Source organism: Dunckerocampus dactyliophorus, chromosome 3 (genome assembly GCF_027744805.1).
Source record: "Dunckerocampus dactyliophorus isolate RoL2022-P2 chromosome 3, RoL_Ddac_1.1, whole genome shotgun sequence".
NCBI classification, from domain to species: Eukaryota; Metazoa; Chordata; class Actinopteri; order Syngnathiformes; family Syngnathidae; genus Dunckerocampus; species Dunckerocampus dactyliophorus.
Window position 1 is genome coordinate 14,597,548 of NC_072821.1, and position 20,696 is coordinate 14,618,243.

Sequence of the window (20,696 nt, forward strand, 5' to 3'; positions counted from 1 at the left end):
TAAGTATTTATTATGCGTAATAATGTATTTATTTGGATGATTCCAATCGTTTTCGATGGATTTGCACATTTCCTGATCAAATACTCGTCCCTCGTATATCGGGGCTAATTGGTTCCAGACCCGACTGCGATAAGTGAATTAGTAGGATTAGTAGAAATCAATATTAATAAACAGAACATTTTTGTAGTTTGAGTATAGAAAACCTGTTCATGACTTTCCTAATACAGTTTTCAACATTATTAGAGCGCTGTAAGCATTAAATAATACCCCTATAGTCACTTTACAGTCTTATTATTCTTTGTTTACACCACAGTGCGCAGGCTACGGGATCACTGAAGGGACATAAGACACAGCCACCGCTGGCATAGCAAGCTAACTAGTTAGCCTCTCCAATTTACGTATTTCCAAAATGAAGAAAGTATTTAAAGCGGAGTGGGGGAGAAGGACAAAGTAAGAAGCCAAAAAACACTTCTGACCACTTCCATACGAAATGAGAAAGAAAATAAACCTTTTTTTCCACTCGATCATGACGCACATGCCATGCCTGACTACATGCAGTGTAAAGGTAATGTAACCTAGCATCATGTCTCATCAGTGTAACATTACTGACACCTAGTAACCAGAATGCTACATGTAACTTGTCTTTCGATGTTTTTTGACTAATAATAGGCCATAGTCAGCCACAAAACAGTGATCATTCGAAAAACCGCGATAGAGACGTTTGAACCACGATGTAGCAAGGGACGACTGTACAGGGAAGAAGCCTAAGATGAGGCCAACAGTGCACATTGAGCTGGCTCATGGCGCCTGCCAGTTTCTGTTTGTCAGCGCGTCGCTAATAATATAACGTTGCAGAAAATGTCATTATACACCATGACTTTCTACAGCCTGTGTAATGTCTTTATTGTAAGTGTGACGTTTTTATTCCTGCTAATCAGACAATAAAATACATAGAAATGTCATATGGGAGGCACTTGCAGTACAGCTGCATCTGGAAGTGAGCTGCAAGGTGCTTGTCACTAACATCCTTCCACTGAGGAAAAGCCAGCATTTTTGTTGCTTTCTTCTTTCTGGTAGCTCTAGCTAGAATCAAATGCATTCGATATATTTTCATGCTCTGCTGAATGAATGAATGAAATTGACTGTGAAGATGGAGGATTATGTACCCAAAGTCAGCAGGAGGTGATCAGACTTTTACAACAAAGAAGGCTGCATGTACTTCATATACATATAAAAGGTAAGAACACAAAATGTATTTCAGTTTATAAAAAAATAAAAATAAATTTAGAAGTATCTGAAAACAATTGGAAAATATTTTTGTAATATACACTCAACAATACAACACTTGTTTTTGATCACATTTTTATGAGCTGAACACAAAGACCTAAAACATATGCCAGCCATCACTAAATGTCAGACCTCAGTCCGGATCCGGACCCAGTGATGGCCCTTTACGGACCCGTGACCAGATTAGAGTGAATGGAAAATACGATTACAATTAATCATGCTCGCGGGCCGATCGGGCGGGCCTAATTACTTCAGTTATTACGGTTAACGTGACAGCAAACGCGGTGACGTCACTGAAAATGAGCCAATGAAATCGTTTGTTGGCATGCCGAGCGAACCATCCATCCATTTTCCTTGCCACTTAATCTTCGAAGAGAACCATGGATTGCTCAAAAGTAACAATAGTTGACTGACAAAACAAAACGTTGAAAAGTGAAAGGACAAACCAATATATGTTCTTTCTTCCAGAATCCAGTGCCAAACCGCTGTGTCTCTTATAATCTGGAACTGAAAAGCCTAGTATGAAAAATCTACAAGAGTCAGAGCCCATTAATTTACAGCACAGCAACGCGCAAATGAGCCTTCACTAAGGATTGTATGCATATTGGAGCAAAACAAAACATCTTCCACTGACGAGAGAGTCGTGGAGTGCTTCTGCTGCAGAGATCTTACTCAAAGGCAAACAATGTACTCTTTTCTGTTAAAGAGACACTTATTCATTTCGGATTATTTAATATGATTTTTTTCAAACAAACCAGTGAAGTTTTATTTGAGTTAAAAATAAGCCTCTTGTGTTCATTCATTGTTTGTACAGTCAAACGTTTTATTATTTATGTGAAATTTGGTTCTGTTTTCTTTTAAATGCAACTTAGGTGCCAAAATAAGAGTGCCGCAGGGCTTCCATCCATTTTCTATACCGCTTCTCATTAGGGTCGCGGGTGTATGCTGGAGCCTATCCCAGCTGCTTTCAGGCGAGAGGCGGGGTACACCCTGGACTGGTCGCCAGCCAAGCCACATATAGACAAACAACCGTTCACACTCACATTCATACCTATGGACAATTTAGAGTCGCCAATTGCATGTTTTTGGAATGTGGGAGGAAACCGGAGAACCCGGAGAAAACGCACACACGGGGGAGAACATACAAACTCCACACAGAAAATGCCCAACGGAGATTCAACGGGTCTTCCCGATCTCCAGACGATGACTGTGTGGCCAACATGCTAACCACGAGAACACCGTGCGGCCTGTTGCAGGGCAGTGGTTCTCAATTATTTTCTGTCATGCCCCCACTGGGGGACAGAAATATTTTCACACCCCCCAATTTGAAATATAATTGAGAAACCGATCATATCTATTTATTTATCTGTACTGCACAAGACTGAACTCAAAACTGAAACCAGCAAAATGCAACAAAATGGAGAGCAGTAAAGCATACAAGCATATTCAAATTACATGTTGAGTACAACAAATTCAGACATGTTGGCAGGTCTGCACTAATATTAAAAGTCCTCCCTTCCTCTCAAAACAGTTATTTCTGTCCAATTATCACCTGCTTCCAATTAATGTGCCCGTTCTCGTTGCAGTTTAAGTAAATAAATGCAGTACTGTATATGTACGAGTATGATGGATAAATAATTCATACACATATAAGCCTTTTCAAAATAGCTTTTGTCTCGTGTTGAACTTTGGTGTCCTGTCCACATCTTTTATCCCCATGTTTCACGGGCCTTGCTCCCAGAGCGTCTGATGGCTCTTGATTTGAACTTTGACCCGACTTCCCTCTTCCCTTTCCCTTTCCTTAGTTTCTGGCACAACAGGCACACATAGCACAGTTAAAAGGAGTCACCTCTATTTAACCCTGTCTTTTGGCTGTCACACACACAACACTCAACACTCCGCATTTGTCTGTCTCGACCATTGGCCGTCATGAAGACCATTTGGTTTTGTATTGTTTCAGCGCTGTCTATCTCTGCCGTCTTCTCTGAAATCAAGGAAATCAAACTCAGAGGTACAGTAAATATTCTATAACTTTAACCCGAGAGGAGTATGTTTTCATGTCGTTAAATGTCTGTGAATGACTTGTTCTCTGCTGTTTCCAGTCTTCCCAGCAAAGAGCATTGCTGGAGTGTTCCAGGTTAGTTATCTGAATGAGCTCAACCAGCCTGAGTATGCCTTCAATATCACGGACGCTCGCGACCTCTGCTTGTCTCTTGGAGTCAACATCGCCTCCAAAGATCAAGTCCTGCATGCCCTCGATAGGGGTTTGGAAACATGCAGGTAAGACCAAGACACACATAAAGCACTACTTCCCTAAATTAAAAAAAAAACGCTGATTAATTCAATGCTCGTTGTGCTTCAGGTTTGGATGGATTGATGAGCATTTTGTAGTCATCCCCCGTGTCAATGCACTGTCTAATTGTGGACAAAACCAGACTGGCTTGGTCAAATGGCGAGCTGCTGTTACCAGAAAGTTTGATGTATTTTGTTTTAATGAATCAGGTATGATATTTGCATGACAATTTACCACTGTGATGCCAAACTAATCATTCAGATTGCCTGTAATATGTACTTTATATTTACCTTTGATTCATTCATTTGCAGTGGCATGCTAAAAAATTCATTTGTCAATATTTTTATGTCAAAAGGTTCTGTGTATTTGCATTTTGTTAGTTAAAAAGAAATATAATCCAAAATTAACCTATTTTTGTATTCAACTAAAATAAAATGCATTTGCATTGGATCGGCTGACATACGTATAAGTATTGTGCTACTACTACTAGTACTACTACTACTACTACTACTACGACAAAACACATTAAAATAAAATAAAATGAAGACATTAAATAGTAAATGAAATGCATAAAATAATCAAAATGTTCTTGTCAGTCAGCCCCATGCAATTGTATTTATTTCAGACTAACTATTGTGTTAATATAACATTATTTTGATATCTTGTTGAAAAGAAAACATTTTTCAAAGACAATGAAACTTCTCTGCAGTAAACCATATTTCTAATCATTTGTTAAATGATAGTAATAGCTGCAGGTTATTCACAAACTTCCTCACATCTCATCTTTCATTGTCTTTTTTTGATCTGCAGCGCAACCAGAGGAAGCAATGACAACTCGGATTTTTGAGTCCTCCAAAAACCCCACACTTCCCCCCTTCCTCAATATTTTCAACTTTTCTTTGCCCTCTGACCTCTCATTGCTGGACAGCTTAGATGGGGTAGAGCTTGCCCGTGTAGTCGGAGGTGAACAAAGCTCTGGGAGAGGTATGCCACTTGCTTTCTTTACATTCAGTGTTTTTCACTCTGTACAGTATTTACAACAGCGTTATCATAACTCTCTTGTCTGACCTGTCACATTTGACTGTTGCAGGAAGAGTGGTGCTCATCACGTCTGTGTGTGCCGTCCTCCTTCTTGCAATTGCCGTCCTTGCGTACTTCAAAATGTAAGTTGGTATTTTACAGAGATTTGATGGCATCCACAGATTAAATAGATAATTAAAACTGATCAGGCAGAGGATATCCCCTCTACACTGCAAAAAGTCAATTCTAAGCAAGAATAAATATCTGAAATCAAGGTCAAAAATACTTTTGCTTGCAAGTAATATATCTCGGATTTTAGTACTTAAGTTGCATAAGATAAGAAAATTGATTCTAATTTGGTCAGAGAAAATATTTTGTTGGTCCTTGGTCCTTTCAGTTATTTAACACTAGAAGTCCCATAGCATGGGAGCAGGAGTAAGAAAACCCTAATATTACCCATCCATCCATTTTCTATACTGCTTCATCCTCATTAGGGTCGCGGGGGCATGCTGAAGCCTATCCCAGCTGACTTCGGGCGACAGGCGGGGTACAGCCAATCGCAGGGCACTTATAGACAAACAACCATTCACACTCACACCTATGGACAATTTAGAGTCGCCAATTAACCTCACCTGCATGTTTTTGGGAATGTGGGAGGAAGCCGGAGTGCCCGGAGAAAACCCACGCGCATGAAATGCCAGAAATGCTAGAAAACCCTCCAATGTGGCTGAATTACAACAATTCTGCAAAGATGAGTGGACCAAAATACCTCCACAGCGCTGTAAGAGACTTGTTGCAAGTTACCGCAAAGGCTTGATTGCAGTTGTTGTTGCAATTGTTGCAACTGCGGTGGCAATCACTTTTTCAGACAGGGCCATGTAGGTTTGGATTTTTCTTCTCTCTCTTAATAATGAAAAATTTCATTTAAAAAGTGCATTTTGTGTTTAGTTGTGTTGTCAGTGACTAAATTTGTTTGGTGATCTGAAACATACCCGCGACCCTCGTGAGGATAAGTGGCATAGAAGATGGTTGGATGGATGGATGGATCTGAAACATGTGTGACAAACATGCAAAAAATAACAAATCAGGAAGTGGGCAAACACTTTTTCACACCACTGTAAACGTGCATCAAAGATCATGGCCAAAAATATTGGCATGCCAAAGATGCCAATGGTTTTCACCATAGCTGTATAAATTAGGCTGGTTTGGTTGTATTCCATGCAGGCATGGCCAAGAACATTGGCATCTTTGGCAAAAAACATTTGCATGTTCAATATTTGTGGTCATGACTGTACATACAAAAACATTTCTTGGATCTTATTAGATTGTGCATGTGGTCATGTATAATACAATGTGTCTTTGTTTGTTGTGATTGTAAGCAGAAAGACGGACGTCCATAGAGCTGATCTGAATCAGAAAAGTGACTACATCGAGGCCAAAGAGTGGACAAGTGTGAAGATAGCAGAGCAAGATGATAGGAGAGAAGTTGGTGACATTGCAAGTTGAATGGTTAAACTAACAATGTCTGGACTGCTGAGTCGGCTGCGATTTAAGGTTTTTTTTCCCCCATGCATATTTGTTTTTGTTAATTGAACTTGTCTACAGAATTCATATGCACTGCTTCTCTGATACTTCAAGTACATGGAAGAAGTGACAGTTTAAGGACAAACTGGACGTTGTGTATCTGTGCAATCACATGTGTCCAAAGCTAATGTGTGCAAAGCTTGCGCAACAGATTCTTTTGTGTGTCTTGTGTAAACAGTAAAGGACAAATCTCCTGTTTCAAAGCAGCACTAACACATACCACCCGCATGTAACACAGTGTGAAGTGAAAATGTTTATTCATTGTGGCTTTGTGTGAAGATGGAGTGTGTGTCCTTCACACACACACGTCTGACCAGTCGTAACGCTTGTTTAAACCTGTAAGGCAGGAGATTTATCATCTAAGACAGGGGTTTTCAAAGCATTTCACAGTGAGATTTCAATATGCCTTGAACTAGATTGAAAACTCTTTTTCTTTATTTTTCTCAAGCTGCATCGCCCCAGAAGTCTTCTGGCACCTCTCAGGGGAGGCCTGCCTCATCCTTTGAAAACCCCTGATCTGTCATTGTTTTCTTCTTGTCAACTTGAGATCAGTGAAATATGACTGCATATATCTTTGATTGCTTTGCCGCTACTGGCACTTAATAAAAGATGTACATGTACAGTATTTACTAAGAGTTCTTGGACGTATTCATACAACAGAGTTCATTGCTTCGGACTTGACAGCATCCACAAGAAAACTGAGTTCATTGCAGAGAGTCTCATGTCTGTAGGCCATGCGGATCTGGGCCACGTTGGTGCGGCGAATGTCATTACCCTCAGGGCCATCTTTAAGATAGTTCACTCCTATGAAGTGCTTCTTGTCCTGTAAATGAAAAAGTCCTGATCAAATGACCCATCCTCTATCAAAAGTAGGAAATGACAAATGACAACAATGGCAAAAAGAGTAGAAAAGGAGCAAAATGACACTGTACCTGTTCAGGCAGTCCACTTTGCAGCACGCTGTTTCTGGCTATCTCACACACGTCGCACGTGCTGAGCTTCCACAGCTGAGCTGCAATAGCATACTCCTCCATCAGAGGCTCCTACCATGAGGAAAAACAGTACGGTATTAGCGATCTGTGAAATGTGAAAACAAAAAAGGTCTCATGCAGACCTCCGCCAAGGTTGAGTTATCAAAAGTGGAAAAAGCAGCGTTTCAGCAATCGGCAGCATGCTCTCATGCTCTGACTAGAACTGGGCAGCAGATGGCAACAAATGTCCTTTATCTGCTTAAGCCTCTTACTTCATAGTACAGTATAGAAGCTGGACATTAATGAGGCATAATAAACACTATTAAATATAAAACACATTAGAATGAAAGGAATGCCGCCCTAAGTCAGTCATCACTATGTATGAAATTAAGTTTTTTCAAAGGGTGAGGTAGGACTTCAGCAGAGGCACAGCAGCTTGAGAAAAATTAAGAAAAACATACTCTTAAACCCTGCTAAGCTAACTTCAGTTATGCCAAATGCAAAATGAATAGTTTTTTAGTTCTAATCAGCAATGAGGGGAGGCTCACTGTGCCACACTTAGAAGACCATTGACTTTGACAACAAAACAGTCATGACTGACGAAAAGTGTACAGTCCCTAAATATTACCTTGGTGTAGTGGAACTGCATGGGGTCGTCTGTAGACAGGGACACACAGAGGCCCTTGTGCAGGAACTCTCGTAGAGGGTTTTTGGAGTATTCCAGGAACAGGCTGTTGTTGCTCAGTGGAGACATTGCAATGGGCACTTGGGCCAAGTAGTACAGATACTGAAGCACAGGGCTCTAAGTGGATCATAACATAAATACTAATAAATGTTAGCCTGGACAACAATCACGTACGGTGCACATTGAGCTGTGTTTATCATGCAGCTTGAAAAGTACATGGTCTCACGATTGTGAAGTACCTTCTTCAAGTTGAGTCCATGTGAGATGTTGTCTGCTGTGAGGAAGGCCGACACCAAATGAGTGATTGAGCCAGCCTCCCCACAATGAGGGCGAAACTGGAAGGTGCTAAGGCCATGCTCTCTACAGACGGACACAAGGTGAGAATTCCAGGGTTGCAAAATATGAAGAACTCTTTACAATTCACAGCATGCCAAAAGAAAGAACGAGCTCTTACTTTCTGAGATTGTTGAGCACCATGATGTTGGCATACATATGAAAGAGGTAGTAGCTGTATGGAGGGTTCTCATCTCCAGTCCACTGTTCGGGTTTTGGGCTCCTGAATGAGAACATGTGATCGCTGTGCTTGGACTCGTCATCTACGCTGTCAAAGCCTGACACCTGCAGGGGAAAAATAACAAGAAGCATTATACAAGCAAAATATCAATACTTATTGCTAATTTCTTGCCTTGTTGTGAAGTTATAAATCAAAATTTTGATTGATTTCTTAAGGTTTCTTCTCAGTTCATCATCGCAGTCGCCAACTGATCATCTTTCACAATTTCAGGAATGATTTCACGTCAAAAAATTGATTTACAATGCTTTTATGACTTCTTGGCTGGATTAATGGAAGTCTCTAATCAATAGGATGCTCTACCAAGATGTCCCTAAAGACTTTCCAACTAATCTAAAACGCTGCTGCCTGAGTATGTACTAGAACCAAGATTAGAGAATCATACTAAGATCGGCAAATTTCAACCAGTATTTTTCAGACTTTCATGGATGGGTATCCTACATCAGAGCAAGAAAATGTTAAGGTGAGAAATATTGTTTGATGATCTTTGATGTGTTTTTTTTTTTTTGGTTTATTGTGTCTAATGTCATTCTGCAGAAAGTAGTCTGCTAACTAAGGACAGTCAAACAAACAATCTTTACAATCATTGATTTTTTTCTATCAGTATCAGAATCACTATCATAAATTTAAAAAAAAAACTTTAAAAAACGTACGTATTTGAGGAATACATGAAGCTCTTTATGATTTTGTGGGTGAAGAGTTGCATCAAAGAGAGGAAGGAATATGTTCTCTAACATCTTAGCAAAATTGGGCACCAACTTCTTTGACTTAAATATGTCACTGAAACACAAAATACAAAACAAATTTCATCAAAGATATTTAATTTTTTTTGAAGAATTAGAGTGAAGTGTAATAAAATGGGCAGACTCACTATATTCTAGGCACTTGAATGATCCATCTCATGTTGGGCGAGTGTACTTTGTGCATAATAAACCACTTAGCCAGGCTGGGCCACTCGTCTGGTGAGCGCCCGTAGATGGACAAGCGTGGCTCTGCGTGCTGGTATTTACTCTCCTCCAAGTCATGGGACACTTCCTGTAAAGTTCAAAGTGAGAATGCAACATGGCCAAAAACAGTTCTGGCTGGATTTATGTATGCTAGCGTTTACTTACCTTAATAATGCGTGCAAAATACTCGCCGTTGAGTAGGTTGTCAGTTTTGAGGAAGATTTCCCTGAGTTCACTGGCTCCAACTGGATTGTACTTGGAATTGAATTTGTCAAAGCGGTGGAATGTTTGCCTCCCCTGTAAAAATTAAAGACACACACACAAGAACACAAAAGCTTCTTGCTGTGTTTTTTGTTCAGGTGTTGGACTCTAACTTTTGAACAATATTTTCCTCGGATGTTTTTGGGTCAGTTTGTCCATCCACTTTTCCATCCATTTTCTACCACTTATGCTGTTCTGGGTCATGGGACTCTGGATCCTATCCCAGACGGCTTTGGGCGAAAGGCCGACTAGACCCAGGACCGGTCACCAGTCAATCACAGGGCACTTAGTTGTTCATAATTGCTGAACCATGCATTCAGGTTCTAAGATTCCTCTGTAGAAATAGTAAGCATGCTTAATGTTTTTGGAAAGTAGGTGATAAAAGACGAAACACTGCTCTACAGAGCACTCACCAGCTCAAGTAACCAAATATGTTTCCATCATCTGGCACTTATCACATTCAGGCTCAAGGCAGCTGACTTAGAATGCACCTACGACTGGTTGTCATTGAATTGTAGGGTGAGTATAAATGAATCAATGACCGGAAATCAAGGACCCTAGCATAAATGAAAGGTAAAGCGGATGATGATAACATAAAGGCTAATAGTGGCACCCTCTTCCTTACAGCATGTACATCCAGGGAGTCCACAGTAAGGTCGTAGGGGTCCATGTTGAGACTGTGGAACACCTGTTGGAGAGTCATCTTCTGGCCAGCCTTTTCCATAACCACACGGTCTGAATCTGTGTTGTATGTTTTCTGTATGAAGGTCAACAAGTGCTTCTGGGACATGCATGCAGCTGCATGAATGTGTGTATCCACCTGGGTGGAAAAGGCGATGTCAGTCCACTGGCTACGAAATGAAACAAACAGATTGCCAAATGCATTGTAAGAAGCATACCGACCTTTCTCACATTGTAGAAATCTCTGTGCGGCACTCCTTTTAGTTCCTTGAGCTCAGCCATCTCATTGAGCATTTCATGAAGGTGGAACTTGGAACTCAAGAAGTTGAGTCGTCTGTGGCAGTATGTTTTTCTAGAAATTAAAATGCTTTGTGGTTACAAAAGCAGCATTATTTATTTTTTTAATCCCCATTAGTGTCCGCTACGGCGATTGCCAGTTCACGCGGCAAATTACATCAAATTACATTGCCAGAATATTATGAATAAAGATTTTTTTAAATCAGACCTTTGGAATTTATATACAGACTGTATCACAATAATGATACATCACAATATGCTCAGAAGCATCAAATACTAATACATGCCATATAAATTAATCACAATAGCATGAGAAGATACATCATATATTTGTGGCTTTTATCCTTCGTTAAAATGCATAAAATCTAACACTGATACACTTGAGTTCAGATGGGTTTTTTGTAAACTTCTTAAAAGCAAAAATACTTTTTAGATCACACATAATAGGAGGAAGTCCAATCATTAGGTGCTCTAAATCATTGGTCCCCAACGCCCGTTACGCGGCCCGGTACCGGGCCGTGGGTCATTTGGTACCGGGCCGCACAGAAAGAAAAACTTATTTCCGTTATTTCATTTTTTTTTTAAGTTTTATTTTGAAAAGTGACCGGATTCTCTCTGTTACATCCGTCTCACTTGACGCATGTCCATTGTGCGTGTGCTAACTTTCTCTCATGCCGCACAGATAGACTACTACTGTATTTTTACCATTTTTCTTTCACCTCATATTTGGTCTCAAATGCTGATACTATGTGGGAATGCATAAAGGTAAGTTTTGATGACTTATTGAGTGCTAATGTGCACATTTGTCTCAAGTTAATTCATGCTAGCGTGTAACCACACACGTCAAACAGCGATGTAATAATCTCTTTGGAAAAACTTGGCTGGAACTTGAACTGGTGGATGGTGGGTCGGCATTCATTTTGTGCTTTTAATTTGATGTTATTCATGTCTTAGTTTTACACAATACATAATAAATAAGATAAATTAGATCGCTATCATGTACGTAATTTAATGTTTTAGTTTGTTTTTGTTGCTCTCAGCCTCCCCCTACGGTCCTCATGGCCTCATTAGGTCACGGATGAGTTGAAGTGATTGCCAGTCAATCACAAGGCACATATAGACACACAACCATTCACACTCACATACGGACAATTTAGAGTCCAGTGCTTCTCAAATAGTGGGGCGGGCCCCTCTGGGCGGGGTGTGGTGTCAGGGGGGCATGACGACAGGGCAAGGAGGACTTTCAATATTACTGCAGACCTGCCAGCATGTATGAATTTGTCGTACTCAGCATGCAGTTTGACTCTTGAATACGTTTTTATGCTTCAATGCTCTCCGTTTTGTTGCATTTCGCTGGTTTCAGTTTCAAATTTAGTCTGTACAGTATAAATAAATAAATAGATATTATCAGTTTCTCAATAGTATTTTAAATCGGGGGGACCTAACATGTATTTGTAAATAATACATACAGTATACATATGTTGAACTAAGTGAAATTTGTTGATGTTGGATAGCTGACATTTCACTAACACAACTCTTTATATTGCATACTGTATATTGTGATGATCTGAAACATTTAAGTGTGACAAACATACAAAAAATAAAAAATCAGGAAGGGGGCAAACACGTTTTCACGCCACTGTATGTCCATTATGGTGTTCAAATGACAGTTCTCACATTGCACTGTGATTTTGAGGTGTGTTGACAGGACTTACATTCCTGCCTTTTTTCCTCTTGTTATTTGCTGGTTGCTTTTAATATTTAACACATTTTAAGCATGCATCATTTAAGCCATTGTGTGCTAACAGTGTTGAAATTTAAGTTAGAAATTTGTTAGTGTGGTGTACGGGAACCAGTTCTCCTCTGCTGCCAGCATCTTTTCAACAAGCATAGCTTTTTTGTCAGTTTGTTTTGGCAACTTACGTGGGGCCATCTGCAATCATTGCCAGCGCGTGGCTGAGATCTACAGCAAATGTCTCCAGGTCTGGGTAAGGAAGGTCATGTGGACAATTTGCTCTGAGAGCATCAGCACTGTCGTACACATACATTATCCCATCCTTCATCTGCAGTTCATAGGTCAGGTTCTCTGGAATGTTCTCCATACTATAGGGATCCTCACCATCTGTTGGACATGGGCACATATCTAGAGAGCCACAACATGATTAATATGTTAAGCAAAAAACACCATCAGTCATGTTAGGGTCTCCTCAAACCTGGCTGAACATCATCCTCTTCACACCAACTCAGATTTTCAGAGCGGCGAAGGAACTGGGCTGTAGTTCTGCAGAATCTGTGATAGGCTAACCTAGAATATTTCTCACGAATGAGAAGTGCCTTGAGAAGACTTTTGGCCGCCTGCTCATAGTCTTCCACTGTGATCTGAATGAAGCATAAAGATAGCACATGTGGGAATCTAGTCTTGTGAATTTTTGGATATGAGCAATGAACTAGGAAACCTATTTAGAAGTACAGTACTGTATTACTATCATGATCAGTGAGCAACTGAGTAACTGCACTCACTCCTGCACAGTAATCACCACTAATTGTGACCCTCTGGTAGTCAGGGCAGTATTCTTGTAACGATGAGCACAGTGAGCTGGGGCTGGGCGATTGGAATGGCGCCAGAGCCCCTGGCCAAGTCCAGTCTGGATTGATTGGGACCTGCAAGGACATGGACTGGGAACGAATCATCTTCAGGCTTTTCCTTCTGCAAAATAAGCAACATATTTGGTTAACTTAAATTCTTGTAAAAGTCCTCATTTGATCTAAGGATACTCTATAGCAGGGGTCTCAAACTCGTGGCCCGTGGGCCATTTGCGGACGGTCAAGTCACATTTTGCGGCCCGCGACTTGGCAGGAAACACTACTGTAAATGCGGCCCGCAAGCTCTAGGTCAGGGGTCTCAAAGTCGTGGCCCATTTGCGGCCCGCCGAGTCACATTTTGCGGCCCGCAACTTGTCTTCAAAGATTACTGTAATACGGCGTGTGACAAGCCAATGTTACTTGTAGGATGCACACGGAAGCCTACACTGAACTAAGAGTGAGTGAATCACTTAAAAAATGTGGTAAAAAAATTCCACCTATTTTCTATACCGCCTGTCTTCATAAGGGTCACGGGTAAGCTGGAGCCTATCCCAGCTGAATGCAGCAAAATATAAACTGTGAAATTATTTATTTATTTCTTTGATTCACCCTATTACTGTATCAAGATATTATTGTTATTGTGAGCCATGTATCGCGTGTCGTATCGTGAGGTACCCCGAGATTCCCAGCCCTACTCCCAATACTTGATGCGGCTCGGCCTCACTCAGACTCTACCTCCAGCGGCCCCCAGGTAAATTGTGTTTGAGACCCCTGCTCTAAAGTCACAGTTCTGAATTCTATAGAATTTGGCATAAATACACCTCTGATCTGATATTCAAGTTTGGTGCACTTGGGTTTCTCAGTCTGAAGAAATCAGAGTTTGTTCAACGTCCCAGATTGTGTTCCACCTTTAAGTTTCTGCCCTATAAACCAGGCCTACCTCTTGGTGCTCTCCTCAGACTGCTGCTCAGCCAGCTCCTTAAGCAGTTCATGCTCTTTGGCTTGTTGGAGGCCAATCGGGCAGTCCTCAGGCACCGTGAACATAGACAATGCATCCTTATTGTCCTCTTCTTTCAGAGCCGACGCATACACCTTCTCTGCCAGGAGTTGGGTCTCCTCCTCAGCCTCACTCAGAATTACCTTGGGGAATTGGCGAGGCATGTCTGCAAGTTGGCAGAAGCCAGGGCAAAATCAGTGATGACAGCAAGTACTGTTTATAATACAAAGTGAACTTGCCCCTCTTGTTAGGACAGTCTGCTTTACTGTTTTGTAAACAAACAACTCATCAGTTGGGACATTTTTCTGTGAGAGGTATAATGGCAAGCTGCTGCACAACATCCCCACCTGGAGGACCAAGTGTGAACTGTTCAAAGTATGCTATTTTTAAACATTGATGCTACATTTTTACCTTGATCAGGGACGTTATTAGTGTGTATGTTTGCAATTTCTTGATTACATTTTTGACAATTGTCAGTCATAGATTGTGATAACATACTGTTTATGAAAATGACTAATAGGTTTACTTTTTATATAGGGTGAAGTGTTGCTATTTGATATCAACTCTATTCCGATTTTAACACATTTAAAACATATGTAGCACTAATTTAAATTTAACATGGAAAATTTAGTACATATTCAGGTGCTTACATACCTGTCAAATATCATCATTTTATGTCAGGGGTCTCCAATTAAAATTGACTAGGGATATGCAAAGATCCGAACCTTATTTTGCCTTAAATTGCGTCAAACTGTTAGCTGTTAACTGTTAGCTCGTATGAATATTAAATGTAAACCGCATCAGTTTCTCAATCATATTCTCTTTAACAGAAAAGGTACAATGGTACATTGTTTACCTTAGAGATCGCTGCAGCAGAACACAACATATGTTTTGTTTTGCTCCATTATACATACAATCCTTAGTGAAGATTCATTTGTAAGTTGCTGTGTTGTAAATTAATGGGCTATGACTCTCATAGATTTTTCATACTGGGCTCTACAGTTCCAGAGCATATAAGACACAGCGGTTTGGCACTGGATTCTGGAAGAATGAACATATATTAGTCCGTCCTTTCACTTTTTTAAATGTTCGGTTTTCTCAATCAACTGTTGTTACTTTTGAACAAGCCGTGACATCAGGCCAATTAAACATCTTTGAACTCTCTCTCATGTCGAACATCATTGACCTATGTCCTTAGGTTCTTCTGGATGGACGGACAGAAAAAAATCTCACTTCAACTTCAACATCTTATAGAAAGTCTTCACAGAAGAGTGGAAGCTCCATATCTTCTCCCATATGCAACCAAGGTTTGCCAAATGATAGTAAAGGGAGCTTGCCATCCTAAGGCATCAGAGAGTGAGGTTTAACAATCAACTTTCGCAGAGCTGCGCAAACTAGCATCTGTTACACTCACCCCTATAAATCTCACTCTCATCCGGGTCACAGCACCAATGTAACCTGACTGTGCCACCCCTGTGCATGGGCGCTGGGTTGGCCGAATGAGAGTAGAAAAGGTGAGCCGTTGAGCTAAAAGCCTGACCTATCAATTCAATGTCCAACGCTACTGTTAAGGTGTCAGGGAATGAGGTTTACTTTCACACAGCTGCACCAGCTGGCATCTGTTATACTTATTCCCTTCCTGTAGGTGTAATGGGAAAGTATTTCAATACTTTTGTCCATATAATGGACTTTAATAATGTATGTTTGGGTGACTCATTGAGTTACAGTGTGCTGACACTTTGATATGTGTCTTTTATTACTGTATGTCTGTGGTTGAAATGCTTCCAGGAAACATGTTTTATTCAGTATTGCAACATCTTGTCCTCAGGAAACAGATCCGATTTTATGGCGCAGCATTTTAGAAAGCATAAATAGACACAACAACAAGGGGAGCAAGCTAATGGTGCTCTCTCTCTCTGCTCTGCATGGCTAATGTGGACAATGTGTTCTCTCTCTTTGCATGCACTGTAAATGTGGAGCTGTGGACATGACCGCATATTATCTCTTGTATCGTCAGTCATTATTTCCCACTTCATGTTTTAGTCCCATAGGGGGTATCTTTCGTCCATTACTGGGCTGCATCACCAGAGAAACAGTGCATGGAGAGCATCGGAGCAAAAGACACTCAATCCATCCATCTATTCATTTTCTATGACTCTGTCTTAAGCCAGAATGTAACGTTCTCCTCCCATCTAGTCTTTTTCAGAAGGCATCAAGATCAATGCAAATACAATAAAGCCACTCAGTACTCAGTCATGAATGCACCACAGGCTCTTTAAATGTCATTTGTAATACATATATAGATCTTATGAACTCTCATACAATTTCGTACATTCTGCCTTTACAGAGATAATGATTCTCATTTTTTGAATCACAACGGTATTCATTTCAGGATAGATTTTTAGGATTTTTTTTTTTTTACAGTGTTTGAACTCTGCTGAGGGTTGTTTGGAATATTTGGTTTACCTTCATTGGTTCTTATTGGAGCTCATGGCTGTGCAAGTGACCTGAAAGCTGTTTGTGAAATGCATTCGTCATTTGGTCAACAGGTGGCAGCACGACACTGTAGCATGCATCACATTACAATGAGTGGTGCTGTCAGGGCCAGCAAAGCCTTCTCTGCTGGCCTAAACACTATCAGAAGCACTGACCTACATTTACAACTTACAGTAAATATTAGTATTTCTTCCCTGAGATTGTGTTAGCGGTATTAATTGAACAATATGTTTTTTTGTGTGGCTGGCGTTTGCAATGATGTCAAGCTACAGACAATGAGGGGTGTCTGTAGTATTTAAGTTATATAAAAGATTCTAAATATTAGACTATACTAACTATATTATTACCATTGTCAGTAAGAACTGAGCATTATTGTTATTTTACGATACAAGTGTACCTATGTTTTTGCCTGTGTAGATTTTAATGTTGATTTTTTTTCCAAGATTTTATTGTGATTTTAAATATTTTAACATCTACAGTAAATAAACCTAAATAAATGTAAATAAACCGCATTGATTGATCAGTCATCCACGTCATGGTAATCCACAGAGGTTGAATCAAGGTAACTGGACTTGTATGTTTCTCTATGGTTTGGTAGGTATGTACAGTATTTTTCAAGGCATACTGTACCGACAGTATTTTTTGCACCATAATAACAAAAACTCAAGAGGTCAAAAAGACACACAAAGATCCATTTTTCCTAAGTAAGTAAAAAAGGCAGATGATGTGTCACGGTTGACGTGGTGGCAAGGCAACGTGGACCCAAATGCAGGGAGCAGAGGCAAGTATGCAGCTCAAAAAAGGCTTAATACCAAAACACTGGGGAAATCAAGGGTCCAAAAATACAAAATCAAACTCTGCAATATACGAAACACTATCAGCATGCAAGTAGCTAGGAAACTGCAGATAGCACAGGGCAGACACAGACCTAACATCAATGTCGCTTATCCTACAGACCGAACAGGAAACTGGAAACTAAATACAGACTAATTATTGGTAGCCAACACGGCACACCTGGACTAGACGCGACGGAGAGGAGAAAGCTGATTGGGGGAGACAAAAAGGTCAGGGCGAGACACAGGTGCAAACCATGACACAATGAGCACAAGGAAGACAAACGCAGCAAAAACCACAACATAAATAACAGACTGTGACATAATGAGGCTTACATTTGTTTCAGAGTTTAACAGATAGATAATATGCATTGAAACTTGTAATGTTATATGTGTTCAATCATAATGTTCATCATACTATTGAGTATTTTTATGCAAAATCAGAAAACCTTTAGCCAATCATTAGTCATGGTGATGACCGATTTCAGCATGACAGTGCTTATTTTTTTCAAATTCAAGTTCACTCACCCTTTCAGATTCTGAAGTGTTTATGAATAGTAGACGTTCCCTTTCGAGAAACACCCACTCACGCTGTGCTCAACAATTTGATACCTCATGTACCACGATGTAGTGCACGTCAGTCCATCTTTAACCCCTTCATTGCCACACCTTGCTCCACTATGTAGGAGATACTGCCCTTGCCTTGTCTCTTTCGGTCAAATTGACTCAGATGGTTGAATTGATGTCATAGTGACCATAGTCAGCCTAACGTGCATGTTTTTGGAATGTGAAAAAACAATTATTAGACAAATGACCACTGACTTCCTGGCAATTAGTTAGGGCTGTCACGAGACACTCAGTTCAAGAGACGAGGCGATACACGAGATTGGGTCTACAAGAACGAGACGAGACGAGGGTTAAACATTACTTTTAAGAAAAGTACAATAAAAAAATATAACAAATACATGACAATATATTACAATCTACTAATTACATTTCTACTACATTACCTTGCATTGCTCCTCACAAGGCTACACTGTTCTGCAGGCTGCACTCTTCTGTGTGTATGCTACCGGCCCCGCCCCCACCCACCAAGACAAAGAGACAGTATGACTAACAAAAGGGCTCGCTCCGTTAATGCCATTGTTCTGTGGAACAAATGTGCGAAGGTGCTGAAACCAATGCACAAAGTGAATTCACTTCTTGCCTGTTTGGAAGCAGGAGACAAGTAAAAACAGACACACATAGCAATTATCCAGTTAATTTTAATTTATTGTGTGATTAATTCATTAATTTAGTTCAGCCTAGTGCCCAGTGAATGAGAAATCTTGTCACCTTTTAATCTCGTGTGATGTTGTTTCATGAGATCTTGTGACACACCTAGCAGTTAGTGTAAAGTTCCACTGCCACTGCAGAGATGTTTTGTTTGGTGGCGGCCATGTTTTACAGCAAATGTTCCTGTTGTTTTTAACAGACGTGCTTGTCAGGCCCCAAAAGGAGTGCACCGATTTTGACGATGATTCGGCAAAACATCCTAAAGTTATTGTTGCAGTGTTTAGCAGAGTGTAGTGAGCAATTGCAAGCACAGCCGGCAGAGCCTGCAGTCCCTGATTTAGCCAGGCAGTGTTTAGATTATGAGGCTAATCCTCTCGGCCCAGGTTATCAGTATACTTTTAGAGTTGGCTTTAAGAGGACTGACTTGGAGCCCGAGCCCCGTATCACCTTAATAGACGGCAGAGTTGGCAACTTCATTATACACTTGTCCTACCCTCTCCTCCTCTTAGTTGTGCACAATCATTGTCACATTGGTTATGGTTATTGTCTAAACAAGAAATAAAACAAGATGAAGCTCAGCGCAAGTCCTACTTCATCCGTTTCTCAATGCTGTGACCGCACTAGTGGCGTCATCAGTTCATTGGCTTACTAAAGCAGTGACTCCCTCACATAATTAGAGTACAGTGACTAGGCCACCAGGGACATTTTGTCTAATTATAGTGTAACTTCACATACACAACACACTTGAAACTACAGTTATGTCACATTTAAGGTGCAGAAATTCACTTTACTTACTACCGGTATTTCATGTGCTGATTATGTTTGCCTTTAAAAATCTGTGTGTGCAAACTCAATCCGTGCACAGTTTTGACACTGCCAGGAAGTTTCTATTTCAAGAATATCATTATAAGAACTGTGCTACATCATACTGAGCGTTGTTTCTAATATTGTATGTATCTTCATAAGGTAAAATATTACAAATGCCTACAATAAACCTATGGTTACATTAATACTGCTCTGACACTGTCAGTCAAAACTGAGCATTGTCTTTGCAAAGGCAAACGTTTGTACTGTATATACAACTCTTGTGATAGAAAATCAAATTGACAATATGCTTTTTCAAAATCATATTTGTAACTTTCTTCCTGTATGAAATAACCCATATAAAACATGATAAATACTGACATTTTAAAATTTGTTCTTATTTTTACTCACTAGATGGCAATAGAGAATGTAGAATTGAAGTTGTAACTAGGTCACACTGTTTGCTTTTGTATACCCCAAATTCCTGGCGGCACCCATGGTTCTGGGTTTGAATCTCAACTAGGGCCTTTCAGTGCCGAGTGTACATTGTCACTTTAGCTTCCTCCAAAAGTTCAATAACATATTAATATGGCTAATTGGCAGGCTAATTGAAGACTAATTGGCTAATTGGCTACAAGTCTGAGGTGCCAGTCCTGTGATTGACTGGTGATCAGCCTAACTCAGTCAACTGGGACTCTGAAGTGTGGTATTAAAAATGGATGGATGGATGAAGTGCTGCTCATTGTAAAAGAAACTGCATGAACTCTGTCAATGGTCAGCTTATCTGTCATGTCAAACAGAACTAGTGAGTAGTCTTATGAATGCAAATTCTTAAAAAACAGACAAAAGGACATCTGAAAATTAGTACACTATGATCCATCCATCTATCTTCTATGCCGCTTAACCGAGTTAGGGTCCCGGGGGTATTCTGGAGCCTATCCCAGCTGGTCGCCAGCCAATCAGGGCTAATACACTATCAATGTTTCTAAAATACTAGAAAATGTTTCTTCCTTATCTTGTTCTTTTGGCTTGGTAGCATTTAATGATGCTTTGATTTGACATACTTTGTTACCTCCTGTATGACCTCAGAGGGTTATCATTGTACATTTAT

The 20,696-nt window shown here is 40.2% G+C and overlaps 2 protein-coding genes across 4 annotated transcripts; one reads left to right on the plus strand and one right to left on the minus strand.

Moving 5' to 3' along the window:
* The first annotated feature begins 151 nt into the window (after window positions 1-151).
* lyve1a (lymphatic vessel endothelial hyaluronic receptor 1a) lies at window positions 152-6,809 on the plus strand. Of its 3 annotated transcripts, none has more exons than XM_054770890.1 (8): window positions 152-565; window positions 1,151-1,237; window positions 3,248-3,298; window positions 3,390-3,567; window positions 3,650-3,789; window positions 4,391-4,564; window positions 4,671-4,743; window positions 5,983-6,809. In XM_054770890.1, the coding sequence occupies exons 1-8, from the start codon at window positions 541-543 to the stop codon at window positions 6,104-6,106; spliced, it is 852 nt and encodes a 283-aa protein (XP_054626865.1). In that variant the 5' UTR covers window positions 152-540; the 3' UTR covers window positions 6,107-6,809. The 3 variants fall into 3 exon arrangements, with proteins under 3 accessions (XP_054626865.1, XP_054626864.1, XP_054626866.1); XM_054770889.1 differs by having other exon boundaries at window positions 172-565; window positions 5,980-6,809; XM_054770891.1 differs by lacking the exon at window positions 1,151-1,237 and having other exon boundaries at window positions 213-565; window positions 5,980-6,809.
* ampd3a (adenosine monophosphate deaminase 3a) lies at window positions 6,213-14,389 on the minus strand. Its single transcript, XM_054770886.1, has 14 exons — window positions 14,121-14,389; window positions 13,118-13,304; window positions 12,811-12,976; window positions 12,521-12,719; window positions 10,523-10,652; window positions 10,245-10,439; window positions 9,524-9,655; window positions 9,283-9,446; window positions 9,065-9,191; window positions 8,295-8,458; window positions 8,080-8,200; window positions 7,784-7,957; window positions 7,117-7,227; window positions 6,213-7,007 (listed from the first exon to the last, which is right to left on the minus strand). The coding sequence occupies exons 1-14, from the start codon at window positions 14,339-14,341 to the stop codon at window positions 6,834-6,836; spliced, it is 2,265 nt and encodes a 754-aa protein (XP_054626861.1). The 5' UTR covers window positions 14,342-14,389; the 3' UTR covers window positions 6,213-6,833.
* Window positions 14,390-20,696: the final 6,307 nt, after the last annotated feature.